General features: G+C 43.0%; 1 protein-coding gene across 3 annotated transcripts; it reads right to left on the reverse strand.

Annotated features, from left to right (window-relative positions):
* Positions 1 to 38: 38 nt before the first annotated feature.
* On the reverse strand, positions 39 to 14,394 carry LOC114782483 (clathrin interactor 1-like). Of its 3 annotated transcripts, none has more exons than XM_028968377.1 (12): positions 14,244 to 14,394; positions 7,234 to 7,338; positions 7,066 to 7,162; positions 6,746 to 6,854; positions 6,140 to 6,304; positions 3,964 to 4,144; positions 3,663 to 3,879; positions 3,508 to 3,595; positions 2,742 to 2,810; positions 2,226 to 2,485; positions 1,891 to 2,080; positions 39 to 1,686 (listed from the first exon to the last, which is right to left on the reverse strand). In XM_028968377.1, exons 1-12 carry the CDS (start codon positions 14,282 to 14,284, stop codon positions 1,376 to 1,378), a joined length of 1,833 nt encoding a protein of 610 aa, XP_028824210.1. In that variant the 5' UTR covers positions 14,285 to 14,394; the 3' UTR covers positions 39 to 1,375. The 3 variants fall into 3 exon arrangements, with proteins under 3 accessions (XP_028824210.1, XP_028824209.1, XP_028824208.1); XM_028968376.1 differs by having other exon boundaries at positions 39 to 1,683; positions 2,226 to 2,491; XM_028968375.1 differs by having other exon boundaries at positions 2,226 to 2,491.
* Between the last annotated feature and the right edge of the window lie 839 nt (positions 14,395 to 15,233).

A 15,233-nucleotide genomic window follows, 5' to 3' on the forward strand; every position in this document is an offset into this window, starting at 1 on the left:
GCCATTTCTCTTTTAACAAAGAAACCACTGACCTCATCTTTCAAAGGCAAAATCAACCCTTTAATGCTCAAAAACAAAGAAGACAGTGATTTCTCATATAACAGTCTAGTGTTCTTCATAAACACCCCCACGCAACAGACAGCAGATTGACCAAAATCTCAAAACTACAGGAGGCGTTGGACCATCTTCTCAAATCTTGTTCACTTCATTAGATAACTGGGTTAACTTAAGAGAGAAGTATTTATGACTACCAATTGGTTAATCATGACTTCAATTGTAACTTAAACCAGCTAACAGAAAAATCTCCAGGTGGATGTTGAGAAAGGCCAAACTGCCCCATGAACAGGAAGAAGATTCCCTCTGTACTCAGAAGGTTGGAAGGCTTATTCATGTTGCAAACAAAATAACACACATGCACGCACATACGCACACACTCACATTCTTTTAAGGCCTTGGTATCTGCAGAAGGCACACCACACACTGATGTCACACCTACAGGACATCAGTGCAATTAATTATTCTGGGATGTCTGCCCACAGGGATTGTCATGCTATGTTAAGTGCAGGTTACTGAACCTGTACAAGCTCCGCCCATCAGTGTTCAGAAATCTATGTTTGGCCACGCCTCATCTGAATAAGCACATTTCTTGACTCGCACACACATTCTGAAACTTGGCAGTGGAGGTTCTGAACACACACACAAAACCATTCATTTAAATCGATAAAACAAGAATGAGTCAGGATTAAAGGATCTGGGTCAAAGTTCACTGATACTCCAAAAGCCCTCAAGACATTCACACAAACAGCATTTTTCCTTCAGTTCCAAAGCACAAACACCAGAGTGTAGATACATTTTTTTTTATCTTTTCTACTGTTTTTTGCAATTCTGGGTTTGATTCATTTCAAAAGGAAAACCCCACTCCACTAATTACCATAAAACTTCTTATACTGGCCAGTTAATTTACAGAATTCACATCTCATTATGTCAGCTGGCTGGGTAGAATTCTTTACAGATTCTGCACAGTGGACAGATCATTTCTCAACAGTCACATAATCAAACAGCTTTCCGGCCAGCAGGGATTCATGGGAAATGAACAGAGTCTCTTGGAAGAAGAGATGTATGTGTTACAATCTGGACCAATATTAGAAGTTTAGCAGTAATTGTTACATAAAATCATTTTCTGTCACCTACATAATCAATAGAAAAATGTCTCCAGTGAGAATTCTTGCTTCAATTTGATTAAAATATTTATATTAGATTTGATAACAGAGATTTACATTTATTAAAATAAAGATGCTCTGGGCGGTTGTGTTTGACATCTTTTCAAGTAGTCTTTTGTTTATAAGGCCTTCATCTTTGTCGTTCTTGCTCTTCCTCATTTGCCAAAGTTGGCAAAGTCAGCAAAGGCATCGGATTTGGCTGTTGGCACAGTGGTGCCCACTCCCATGATGGGCATCCCCATGCCCATGTTCCCTGGCATTCCCATGGCCATTGCTGGCATGTTCATGCTCATGTTCATTCCCATCATTCCCTGGTTAAATGGTATGGACATGGTGGACATCCCCATCGTACCACCTCCGCTGTACATCACAGGGCTGGTGGGGGGTCGGACGGGTGGGGCAGCTGGCATGCCCAGAGTCATGCCATGAAGGCCTTGGGTTACCATGCCAACCGGAGTCTGAACTGCTGCAAGAAAAACAAATGTTCAGATCCTGGCAGGTTTGGATTCTGCAGTAAGTGGCACAAGTGCTTTATAAAAACACGATCATTTTCAACATTGACGATGGCGTGGTGGCTACAGTAACAGAGAGGCATGAAGATGACTGGAACACATGGGGTGGCCTTGCTCAGGAGAGAGTGTGTGTGTGTGTGTGTGTGTGTGCGCATCACCTTGCTGCTGCATCATATGAAGAGTAGGTTGGGCTAGTTTTGGTGGTTGTGATCCTGGTGACAGGTAATCCAGGCTGATATTCACGCTGGAGTCAGACCAGGTGGATGGAATACTGGATTTTGGACCCTGCAGGTTTGGCTTCTGTTCCATCACAGCTTTGGGTTCCAGTGGCTGCCCCAGATTGAGAGGCTACAGATACACACAAGTTATTTATTTATCAGGGGGAAATTAAGTAAAATTAATCAAATAACTATAATGACCTTAAAGGCCGAATTAACTGTTAATTTGAAACACAATGTATATTAAATCCAGAAGTGTGGAGTTGTTGGGACACCTGTGAGTGGGACGTTGTGGTGAAGGACACACTTTGGGATGCAATAAGGGACGACGTGTGGGTGGGTGGACCCATGAGGTCGAACAGATCTGTGGCAGTGACGGAGCTAGTTGAAGTGATGGTGGGGTTGGGGCTTATGAGGTCTGGGGCTGACTGGAACGCAGCGAAGAGGTCTGTCGCCGCAGAAGGTCCAGACTGGACGGGAGGTGCAGCAAAGGGGAATGTATTCCATTCACCAAATTCTCCATTATCTTTGCCACCTGCAGCTGCAACACACACACACACACATTATATGTTAAGGTCTGAAATGAAAAAAAAAAAAAACACAAAATTAGTGCTAAACAAATCCCCTGTAGGTACAGAACAGGTTGATCAGTGCATGGGCTCCCCCTACTGGGGACATTAGAAAAACACACACACACACACACACACACACACACACACAGACACACAGACACACAGACACACAGACACACAGACACACAGACACACAGACACACACAGACACACACACACCTGCTGAGAGGCTGGCTGCAGCAGCTGCTGAAGAGAAATCAGCAAATCCTCCAAGATCTGAGGATCCACCTGTGTGTGAAGGACATGTTGTCATCATCAGCAATATCACTTTCAATCACTCTGGACTCTCTGAAATCTCTGCTCTTTTTACTCTTTGCACATAATCTCTGCTCTTTTTACTATTTTTTTTTATCTTTATATTGACTTTCACTCATTTGCACACCTTCACCCTACCTGTTACACATATTTTATGTTAAAGACATAAAAGTTTAATATTTGGTAATGTTTGCAATATTTGCATATTGGTTTTCATTGTATACTTGCAACATTTGCGATACTGTGGTCTGTATCAGTTGCTAAAAGCATTTCACTGCATATCACACCGTTTATGACTGTGTATGTGACAAATAAAATTTGAATTTGAATTCATCCTGCTACAGAAACGTCCGTCCACTCATACACTCCGGGTTCCATTACAGACCTGGTGCATCGGTGCACGATATGAACTATAAATACAAAGTGACGGTCTTTATGGGTAGTGGTGGCCTAGCGGTTAAGGAAGCGGCCCCGCAATCAGAAGGTTGCCTGGTTAAAAGCAGAGGACACATTTCATTGTGTGCACAGTGTGCTGTGCTGTGTTTCACAGTGACTTATCCTAACAGAGCCAGAAGTCACTCTGTGGGTGTGTGTCAGTTACTTGCATTTGATGTGTGTGTTCGTTTCTGTATATTCAGTTCAGATGGCTGGGTGTGTCTTCAGGGGTTACCTGTATTTGTAGGATGTGGGGTGGAGTCCACCATTAGAAGGTCTACTAGGCCCCCACCAGTACGTTGGCTGGCTGAAGAATCTGAGCTCTACAAGAAAAGCCACAATCAGAGGGCATTGTTCACAACGAGTCAAATTCCCACAGAAGCATCATACCTCGTCACTCCTCATCTGGGCAGCGCCGTCACCAGTGTAACGTGCTGCAGCTCCGAGGTCCACGGTTTTGGATGGGGTGGAACTTTTTTTGCGACTTGCGGTGGTTGTTTCTGTTGCCTGGACGATCTGTACACTTTTTGTTGTCACAGTTTCCTCCTCATCTTTGAATTCAGACTTGCCATTACGAGCTCTTCTATTCCTCTCTTCCTCCATGTCACTGGGAACAAGAGAAAACTGGTAATTAGTTTGGGGGGGGGGGGGGGGGGGGGGGAAGACAAATGAAGCGAGCGATTTGACCAACCTGAATCGGTCAGGTGACTCGTCCCGATCTTTCCGCCGAAATTTGCTGATGGTGTCATCAATCGTGCTGCCGATCTTATCGCTAATTTCCCCCAGCTTTTCACTAAATGGGAAGCCGCCCTTATTGTCCCAGTCATCATCCCAGCGAGAGCGTCCCTCCCGAGACTCATACTGGTCTCCCGCTGAAGGAGAGAGACAAGAATGTGTAGAAGTCCACTACTGTTGGGACAGAACAGCAGAACAGTCCTGATGATTGTAGGCTGCTGGGAGGTCTGGACACCTTGAGGAGCCTGAGGAGAGCTGATGTGCTGGAGAATGATGTGTGTTAGAGCTGTAACCTGCCGGTCACGTCGAGTCCGTGCGGTAATGATCCTCAAACACAAACTTCGATCTACAGTACCAGTCCTTTCAGTATGATTCGCTGCTTATATATTTATTTCACTTAGTTAAGAGTTTTGTAAATTTGGTTTATTAAAGGTTCATTTTTATGATTTGTTTATTTGATTTGCAAATCTCAACCACCGTCGTCAGGTGATGCATTTTAATTATTGGGAGAGAGATGTGAAAGTGAAAGTCATTGTAAAACATGGCTGCACAGCACACAGTGACCGGTGGTGGACGAAGTACTTGAGTAAAAGTAGATTTACCCTGGGTAAAAGTTTACTCCATTTACATTTCTAGTTGAGTAAAAGTACAGAAGTATTTGCTTGAATGTGTAATTTTTATGTACAGGTTAAATCAATTCATTTTAGTTCAATATATGACATACATTTTTAGTGGAATGCCATTAATTACTCTGATTACTGATTACTATTAAAATGATCATATATGTACATTTTTACGACATTTATCGTACGGCCTTATCCAGAACAACTTACAATTTAGTGACAGGGACAGTCAGCCTGAAGACACTCAGGTTTAAGTGTCTTGCTCAGAAACTGTGGCTTTAGACACAGACTAAGAACTGATAATAGTTTTTTTTTATCTGCTATTTTTAAGTAATTATTTTGGTGATCATGCAGCACACGTAAAATATGCGCCTCGTTGAAACTCCAGAATCAGGGTGCTTCATGTGGCAAGATGAAAAGAGATGCCTGATAAACTGATAATCTGTCTGCATGATTGGTTTGGTGGTACAAGCACAACTCCACTTGAATCATCCTGTGCATGATAATAGATTTGATTTTCCAGCATGAAAAGTTAAAATCATGTTGATCAAGCACTGATAACACAATCTACAGATCCCTTAATGCAGTGCTTCAGTTTAGATTAGATGGTGAATTATTGTAAGACTAAATCGTATGGGTCTGAAGCAGTCACAAAAGGCATTTAAAAATGTGAAAAAATTCTCTCAAATATGTTTTGGCAAATTGGACTATTGACTATCAATAACTGTAATTTGATTGGTGCACTTATTGATTGTATCCTTCAGAGGCGTCGCAGGAAATGTGGAACGCGCACGGTTCTCTGACCCCACACGCCGTTTTGTGTGTGGGGACAGTACCTTGTTCAAGGGGACCTGAGTGGCACCTTGGTGGTTCAGGATTTGAAATGACTCACTCTTGAATTTTAATTAATACAAGCTGGTGGGCAGAACCAGCGGTGTAATCAATACTCTCTGGCACCGCACAATGGAGACTGTGCCTAACAGCCCATCTACAATAAACTCTGTTTAACCCCACATCTCAAATATACAACATTCAACCCACTCACTTTCCCGCACATTTCCTGGGGCAGTGGTGGCCTAGCGGTTAAGGAAGTGGCCCCGTAATCAGAAGGTTGCCGGTTTGAATCCTGAGCTGCCAAGGTGCCACCAAGGTGCCACTGAGCAAAGCACCGTCCCCACACACTGCTCCCCAGGCGCTTGTCATGGCTGCCCACTGCTCACTCAGGGTGATGGGTTAAATGCAGAGGACAAATTTCACTGTGTGCACCGTGTGCTGTGTATCACGTGTGACAATAACTTCACTTTACTTTTCCATTTCCTCTTAGTCTAGCACATGCCAATAAAGCCGGGGATTTTAGTTGTCAGGCCGTTACAGCTCTGTGTGTGTGTGTGTGTGTGTGTGTGTATAAAAGTGTATGTTGTTCTATCTGATATTAAAACTGACAAGAAGTGTGTGAATGAGATAAAAAGAAGACAGGATGAGACAGTGTGTGTGTTTTTGATGACTCACAATATCGGTATCCGCTCATGCTGTCTGAAGAAACACCAATGTATTTATCTCGGTTCTTCTTCGCTTTCTTCCTCTCCTCCCTCAGACGGTCATCGTCCTGAACAAACTCAATCAATTCCTTAACCTTCTGCCTCACGTTGATGCCCTGGTCTTTACCATTCTCATCTAACACACACACACACACACACACACACACACACAGAGAATAGGTAGTTATACGTAAGGGTGTTAGAAAATATCAGCACAGCAATATATTGTGATATTTTACGTGGTGATATTGTGTTGATACAGAAACATCAAATATCAATACTGTTGTATACCAATATAGTCCAAAATTCAGTTATGTTATGTTATGTGGTTTTGGCTGAATTATTCATTTAACGTAAGCCACACAGATCGTATGCAGCATCTGACTGTTTTTCTTGTACAAAAACAGCACAGCATCTACACCTTTATAAAAAATCCATCTTACTGGGTACAACAGTGAGTAACGGGATGTCATGATGACAGCACCAAAGGCACTGCATATATTTGTGAGATGTGGCTGTATTCAAATTAGAAGTGAAAGTGTATTCATTCTGTGTGTGTGTGTGTGTGTGTGTATACCTATGAAGTGGTAGCTCTCTATGGAGCGCAGGTCATACAGGTGTTCTCTAGCGCTTGTGACAACACGTTCTGAACCGTTCCTGATCAAATAGGCCAACAGCAGCAAGGACTGTGGGAGAGGGACGTGTTAGAGGCGGAGTCAGGATCTGCAGTGTCTCAACCAGCCATGATTACACCCGCAAAAAAAATACTGAACATAAAACTGATGAGAACATTTTTGTCTTTAGACACATTTTCTAATAGAGGTACAGACAGCTGGACAAACACCCCCATAACAGGCACAATCGCTGTGCTCAGGGGTAACGGTTAAAAGGTCACACCTTGTAAACTCTCCTCCAATTCTTCTTATTGTCCTTTAGCATTCGACACCACAGCATGTTCAAGGCCTCTGGAAACTGTTCGTACATGAAGGTGGCCCTGAGACACAGAGATGAAATGTGAGCACAGTTTGCAGGTGTGTGTGGAAGAAAACTGTTCATTTAATTCACCTTGCGATTTCTCCCATCAGCTGGCTGGACGGTCCCCAGGGGTCATCGTTGGTGGCTTCTCTGACCTTTGACTCTATCTCTGTATAATTCATCACCACGTTGGTGCTGAATGAGAGGAGCAAATGAAACAACCACAAATTCATCTAATTCAGCCACAAACAAAGGAAATTCCATTCATTTTATACAATCTTTTATTCACTTTCAATATTATAGAAATCAGGAGATTCCAATGTGTTAATTTCTTAAAGAGACAACAGAATCTTACCAAAACATGCACACACATACACTTGAAAACCTGCTGAACATGATTATACAAAAGGCAATGTCAGGATCCAGACAGGGTGGGGCGGATGGTATGTGTGTGTGTGTGTGTGTGTGTGTGTGTGAGTGAGAGAGAGAGAGCAGCTCAAAGAATAGAGGGAGGATCAAACAGGGTGTATTTTGATGCTGAAATGTCAGATTCACTAGTTCAGAATAAAATAAAAAGTGCTGATGGTCTACCCGAACATATGGTTTTGTGGAGGACGTTGTCCTGAGATTGTGTTTGTCTTCTGACAGGAGAAAGGATGTTGTTGCCAGATTGAGCAGTTTTATGTTTGATTTTTTTGGGAAAAATTGCTTGTTGAGAACATCTAGCAAGCAACAATTAAATTCTTAAATGATCAAACAATTTTGTGTGTGGGTTCTGCCATTAAGAAAAAACAATAAAACATAGGTCAAATCTCCCAAATATTAGACACATAATAATTTTCCTTGTTTTTTTTCCTACATAAAAAGCAACTGTGCAATATAGAAAATGTAAACAGAAAAGATATAAAACAAAAATAATATTTCCTTAATATCACACTCATGGACAGCTCACAGGTCCTTCTGGGAAACATATCGGTGCAAAGTGAGTTGGACTAAGTTATATATGAGTTTTGTAATGTGGCTTGTTTCAGGGCAGGCAGCCAGGAAGGCATCACAATCAGTGTTGCAGCACACACTGTTAAAATCTGTCACTGTTGCATCTGTCATGGTGAATATAGCTACTCTGATTACTTAGTCAAAATGGTCACATGACCACCAACAACGCAAACACAGACAGACAAAAAAACCCCCAAAAAAACGCCTCCACCTAATCAACCATACTGGTAAAATGGGTGTGGCCATTTCCCACATGACTGACCTCTGACCTCCTATGTGACCAGTGAGACCATCACCACCCATGATACCAGACAGCCAATAAGATCCTCCTTGTTTTTGCACAAACCTACAGCACATGGACATAAGCAGATACATCTTCTAATCATCTCATCCACTCTCACTCCAGAATCTCAAGGGGTTATAAAAGTAATGTGTTTTTTTATATTCTAGTTTCCTATCTAATATAAAAGAATTGAGCCCCAATACACACACACACACACACACACACACACATGAATAAGAAAAGCTCTGTTGCAGAGGGAAACACTAGACCCTGATTTACGAGGTCATCCTGTTCAAACTGGAACCTGCATAACAGCAGAAGCAACTACAGTGAAACTAGGCAACAGTGCGATTCACTGACATGAAGTGACCCCAGCCCGTTCATCAGGGTCAGTTACTGCTGACGACACCAGACAAAGGTGGTAAGATGTGCCCAGATAGCGGGGCAGTGGTGGCCTAGCGGTTAAGGAAGCGGCCCCATAATCAGAAGGTTGCCGGTTCGAATCCCGATCCGCCAAGGTGCTACTGAGGTGCTACTGAGCAAAGTACCGTCCCCACACACTGCTCCCCGGGCGCCTGTCATGGCTGCCCACTGCTCACTCAGGATGATGGGTTAAATGCAGAGGACAAATTTCACTGTGTGCACCGTGTGCTGTGCTGCTGTGTATCACACGTGACAATCACTTCACTTTCTTCTTCTTTCTTCAGATGCACTGATGTGCTGCTGGGATGTTGGACTGGATCAGTTGTCCACCACCCAAAAGCATCCAGACAGCCGCAGGCCCAGTCTGGACTCCAATCACCCTGCTCAGGTCCCACAAATCCCTACAGACCACAGCAGAAACCGGAACTGGGAACCTGTTGATCGCTCAGCTCTGACACCAACCTGGAAAGATCTAGGTTGACATTTTATGTGATACTTCGTCATAACTATTTTAGCTTCTTGTTTATTCTACATTACACATTAACAAGTGGCCTCAGTCATGTGATCAAACAAGCCCTCAGGGTTCCTAACCTGCTCCACGTGTCTGAAACCTGTGCTGAATCCAGTCTGACTAAGGGTGGTAATAGACTAGTAGGTAACACACTCGCCTATGAACCAGAAGTCCCAGGTTCAAACCCCACTTACTACCATTGTGTCCCTGAGCAGGACACTTAACCCTGCGTGTCTCCAGGGGGACTGTCCCTGTAACTACTGATTGTAAGTCGCTCAGGATAAGGGCGTCTGGTAAATGCTGGAAATGTAAATGACAGAAACAGACCCATAACGAAAACATGGCAACTACAGACAGACAAACAGACACACACACAGACACCAACAACATCATTTTTAAGCTATATCACGATAAATCCAGACACGACGACCTGTCTGAGTGTTGATGACATCATTTCTCTCTCTCCTCCCTACAGACAGACACCAAAACAGCGTGTCCTTTCAATTTCAAAGAACTGTATTTGTCTCCGAGGGGCAATTTAGAAGGCACAGTGGAGCAGCTCATGTATAACACTTGTTACAACACAAAATAACATTTTCCTCGTATTGCACTATGAACAATGATAAATAACTGTATACATAACAGGAGCAGTAAGGTGCATCATTTAAAAAGTGTGTGAGGTGATAATGGTTGTTTTGGGGGGATGTCCAGATTTCAACAGCTTTAGGAACCTTCCTCCTCTGTGTCCTGCAGCCGGGGCATCATAGCCGGCGTCTGGACAGGAGCCACTCAAAGGCAGAGTTCTATGAACTAGAAGACCCAGGTTCGAATCCCACTTACTACCATCGTGTCCCTGAGCAAGACACTTAACACTGAGTGTCTCCAGGGGGGGACTGTCCCTGTAACTACTGATTGTAAGTCACTCTGGATAAGGGTAAATGTAAATGTGAGGGGTCTCTAATTAGTGCCAGGCTGCATGTCTGCTGGTCACAGATGTGTGATAAGGATCTCACAGGCAGTCCAATAATCTTGGAGCACATGCTGACAGCGCTGATTTCTGTAACCGATTTCTGTTCAGCATACTGGTGAAATGGAACCAGCAGATGATGGAGAATAATATGACACTCTCTATTAAGGAATAGTAAAAGGTCCATAAATTGTCTTTTCTGACTCAAAAGGACTTGAGCTTCCTAAGGAGGTATTGCCACTGATCACACTTTCTAAGGATCTCTGTGTTTGAGGAGAACTTCAGTAGGTGGTCAAAGATGGTGCTCAGGTATTTATACTCCTTGACTAGCTCCCGTGGATGTAGGTGGTAACTGCTGCAGCCAGATCCCTCTGTTGGTGAAGGTCGCTAAAAGTGGCACCACAGCGGAATATCGGAAAGACACTTCAGATACACGTATTACGGGACCACTCAGACCTACGTATATAAAAGCCAAAAAAATCATAATAGGGGACCTTTAACTGGTCGCCACCTTTTCTCTCACTGAAATGTACAACTCCAGTCTGTTGAGTGTAGATCTCGCAACACCGCCCCAATAAAATTACGCAGGTATTGCATCTCTATATACATTCTGTTCATTTTTGAGTATGTGGACAAAAACCGCCACAAAAGAACATTGTGGATTTGGACCGTGGCTGTACATACATACCTAAGTACCTAGTTAACAGCAAGTATATTTCTGCCTTAAGAACGAAAGGAAATGAGCGGGTTGGATGTAAATTGTTGTTGAAATGTGTGTCACATGGGAGTTAAAGACAGTTTGGTGTCAGTGTATGGTTAGGCAACGTCTTCGTTGTGTAGTGTCAGAGAGCAGCCACCCTGTTACAAATATAAAACTCTTATTCCGGCCAGAATGAGCACAGAGCGTTTCTTCCTCCAAGTTCGGCGACAGCTTATTATCCCAATTTCAGCATGCAGACACCTCGCCGGTGCAACCAAAACATTGAACACGCAAGCCCGGGCCAAAATAAAATGGCCAGCATCAGGTTCCGGTGAAGATTAGCAGTAATTTACCTTTAAAGGGACACACGTAGCGGCAAAGGTGCTGAAATATGGAAGCAACCCACGCAGGACCACATGACGTTGCTCACTAAGTAAAGTTTTCAAGACCTGGAAAATTCTTTTTTTTAAATTCTACATACGCACAACAAGAACAAAGCGACATCTACATACGCACAACAAGAACCGAGCAATAGAAACATACACACAATAACCCAGAATTCTACTCAAAATGGGTCAGAGGTTATTTGTAAAATACTATTAGGTGTTGGGAGCTAAAAATGTGGACATTTGTTATTGGGAAGTGAACCTCCTGGAATTGGAATTCCAGTCAAATCTGAGACGGTGGAGTGGGAGCATTCATAAAACCACTCCAGATGATCCAAAATATGGCAGCCCGTCTCATTTTCAATCAGCCAAAATACACCCATGTTACACCTCTTCTTACCTCCCTCCACCGGCTCCCGGTAGCTGCTCGCATTGAGTTCAAATCCTTGATGCTGCCTACAGGGCTGTAAATGGAACTGCGCCCTCCTACATCAACACACTACTACCTAGCTACACCCCTGCACAGAAGCTACAATACTACCTCCTACATCAATACAATACTACCTAGCTACACTCCTGCACAGAAGCTACAATACTACCTCCTACATCAATACACTACTACCTAGCTACACTCCTGCACAGAAGCTACAATACTACCTCCTACATCAACACAATACTACCTAGCTACACTCCTGCACAGAAGCTACAATACTACCTCCTACATCAACACACTACTACCTAGCTACACTCCTGCACAGAAGCTACAATACTACCTCCTACATCAACACAATACTACCTAGCTACACTCCTGCACAGAAGCTACAATACTACCTCCTACATCAACACAATACTACCTAGCTACACTCCTGCACAGAAGCTACAATACTACCTCCTACATCAACACACTACTACCTAGCTACACTCCTGCACAGAAGCTACAATACTACCTCCTACATCAACACACTACTACCTAGCTACACTCCTGCACAGAAGCTACAATACTACCTCCTACATCAACACACTACTACCTAGCTACATTTACATTTACGGCATTTGACGCCCGTATCCAGAGCGACTTACAACGTGCTTTCAAGTTACCATCGATGAAGAGATCAATTCCGGTTCACTAGGACCCCCAACTATGAATACATCTATTTTATTCACTCTGTTGTAGATTCTGTACAAAGTTCGACAACAAGAAAATTACAATTTAATCTAAATCTTCTCTAAAGAGGAAGGTCTTGAGCTGTCGTTTGAAGGTGCTCAGTGACTGAGCTGGAAGTTCATTCCACCCCCGAGGGGCCAAGACGGAGAAGAGTCTAGATGAGCGTCTTCCTCGTACCTTCAGAGATGGAGGGACCAGGCGAGCAGTACTGGAGGCTCGGAGTATACCAGGTGCAGTGCGAGGTGTAATAAGGGCTGTGAGGTAGGATGGTGCTACTCCATGTCTGGCTTTGTAGGCCAGCATCAGTATTTTGAACCTGATGCGTGCAGCTACTGGGAGCCAGTGGAGGGAACGTAGCAGAGGGACGGTGTGGAGAACTTGGGAAGGTTGAAGATTAGTCGTGCTGCTGCATTTTGTATTAGTTGTAGAGGTCGGATGGTACATAGTGGTAGCTACACTCCTGCACGCTCTCTCAGATCTGCCAACGAAAGGAGACTAAAAATTCCTTCTTCACGGGGTCTCCGATTCCAATCATGTCTGTTCTCCGTTGTTGTCCCTGGCTGGTGGAACAACCTGCCCTCCTCCACACGACTAGCCGAGACTATCACCACTTTTAAGAAGCAGGTGAAAACCCTCGTTCAAAAAATATTACAGACAAATTACAACACTTACGCACATGCGTACACATTGCACAAACAATACAAAAATGTATAAATACATTATAATTTTTCTTTGTCTAGCACCTAACAATCTCTGAGCATGCTCTTCACTGACAAGTCTAAGCCTTATCAGGGCTCTTAGTTTGTAAACTCAATATTCTATAGAAATCGAACGAGAATTGCTGGTGTCTTCCTCTTGTAAGTCGCTTTGGATAAAAGCGTCTGCTAAATAAAGTAAAGTAAAGTAAAGTAAAGTAAAGCAAAGCATTATACATGGAATGACCCAATAACTACAGCAGCTCATCATGATCTTCATCAGTGCTGCTATAAACATCAGGTCTACTTTACAGTCCTCTACTCACCAACGTTACGTTGGATCACATTAGCAGGAATTGTTCATTAAAAAGTTGCAGGATTTAAACTCCATAATCCGCCGACAGGGAAAGGACTTTGACACCCGGAAGTGAGATTCAGACACCCACTCTACACTCAATCTGAACATAAACTCTTCAAAATAATAAGTAACATTACGACTTAGGTTCAGTAAAACATTAATAAATTAATAAAATCTTTTTAAAACAACATCCAACGTGAATATTGTGATCTCACGGACACTAATAAAACCTTATCGGATGCCGGGAATAGTCAATGGAAAACTTTTACATTAAAAGAGACTAAAATTCGGATCAACCATACCAGTATAACAGACCTCTGTTTGTTAATAAACAGTAACACGGTGGCTAGGAACTCGTTTGCTAGTTTTGATCATTTGACTAGTTTGCAATAAATTACATTACATGCACTATTAATAAAGAAAACGGAGTTAATTTTCATAAGCATGTGACCTGTTCAGTGATCCACGCACATCACCAGGGGACTTTATGTGTTTACTAAACTTTTCTTTTAAAGTCTCGTAGCAGCAGCAGCAGGAAACACGCCGCCCTGACGTCAGGAGTGGGTACGTGTCATTTTAATCGCCCAAAAAATGAAGTATCTCTGGAAAAACTCACGCTTTATCCACCAGCTCCCGCACTTTCCACATGTTTAACATTTCGCCTTCTTCTCCGTGGCTCTTCTCTGTAGTTCTCCGCTCTTTCAGCCCGATCTGTCCGGCAGACGACGCAGGCGGGCCGTCAGCGAAACCAGCCTGAGCTCGGTTCAGTAGAGACAGAACACTGGAATGGAGACTCTCATCCTGTCTACGGAAGTCTGGTCGCCATCTTGAATGTTCAATTCATGCGAATGTGCTCTTAGCGTCTAGGATGAAACGTTAAAAAAACACAGAAAGGACACGCTGGTACGAATAACCCTATTCAGATCTTACAAGCAAAGTTTTAAATAGAAAAATACGACGTTAATTTTCACGAAATTGTCATAATAAATTAATTGAGTCGGCCATTTGTAAAGTACTAGGTGTATGGTGTCGAATCCTGGCATATAACCACTCTGAGTTATTTCTACTGACAGCAGAACGCGGTTTGATTGGTGGAACATCGGATTTCCACGGAAACGTCCTCCGAACGTCATCGGTGTCGACAGGAATGGCTGTAGAGTTTTTCTTGAAATACTTGTTGCGAAAACCGGTCCTGAGTCCATAACGAACTGCTGTTGTAGTAAGATTAATTTGGATGTGATTTTTAAGAAAATTGTGAATGAAGAGAAAGGGGATAAATAAAACAAACCAAAACAGCACACTCCTCATTAATTCACATGTATGCACCAGGACTGTGCATTGGACATAATTTAGTTAACTCACTCACTGCCTGAGCCCATCCAGGGACACTGGGTGCAGACTCATCCAGGTTTGTCAGGTTTATTGCATTAAAAACCAGGAGTGCACACACAACCTCTGTAAGCCTCTATTTATTAAAGAAAACTAAATTTGCATATGTTTAAACAGACAGATGTACTCTCAAATGATTTCATTTTATGGCAGCAATATTTGAAATCGAGGGAAGTGTGTGTGTTAATGTTAATTTGTTTTGGAAAATAGCCATGTT

This window comes from Denticeps clupeoides, unplaced genomic scaffold, assembly GCF_900700375.1.
Source record: "Denticeps clupeoides unplaced genomic scaffold, fDenClu1.1, whole genome shotgun sequence".
Taxonomy (NCBI): Eukaryota; Metazoa; Chordata; class Actinopteri; order Clupeiformes; family Denticipitidae; genus Denticeps; species Denticeps clupeoides.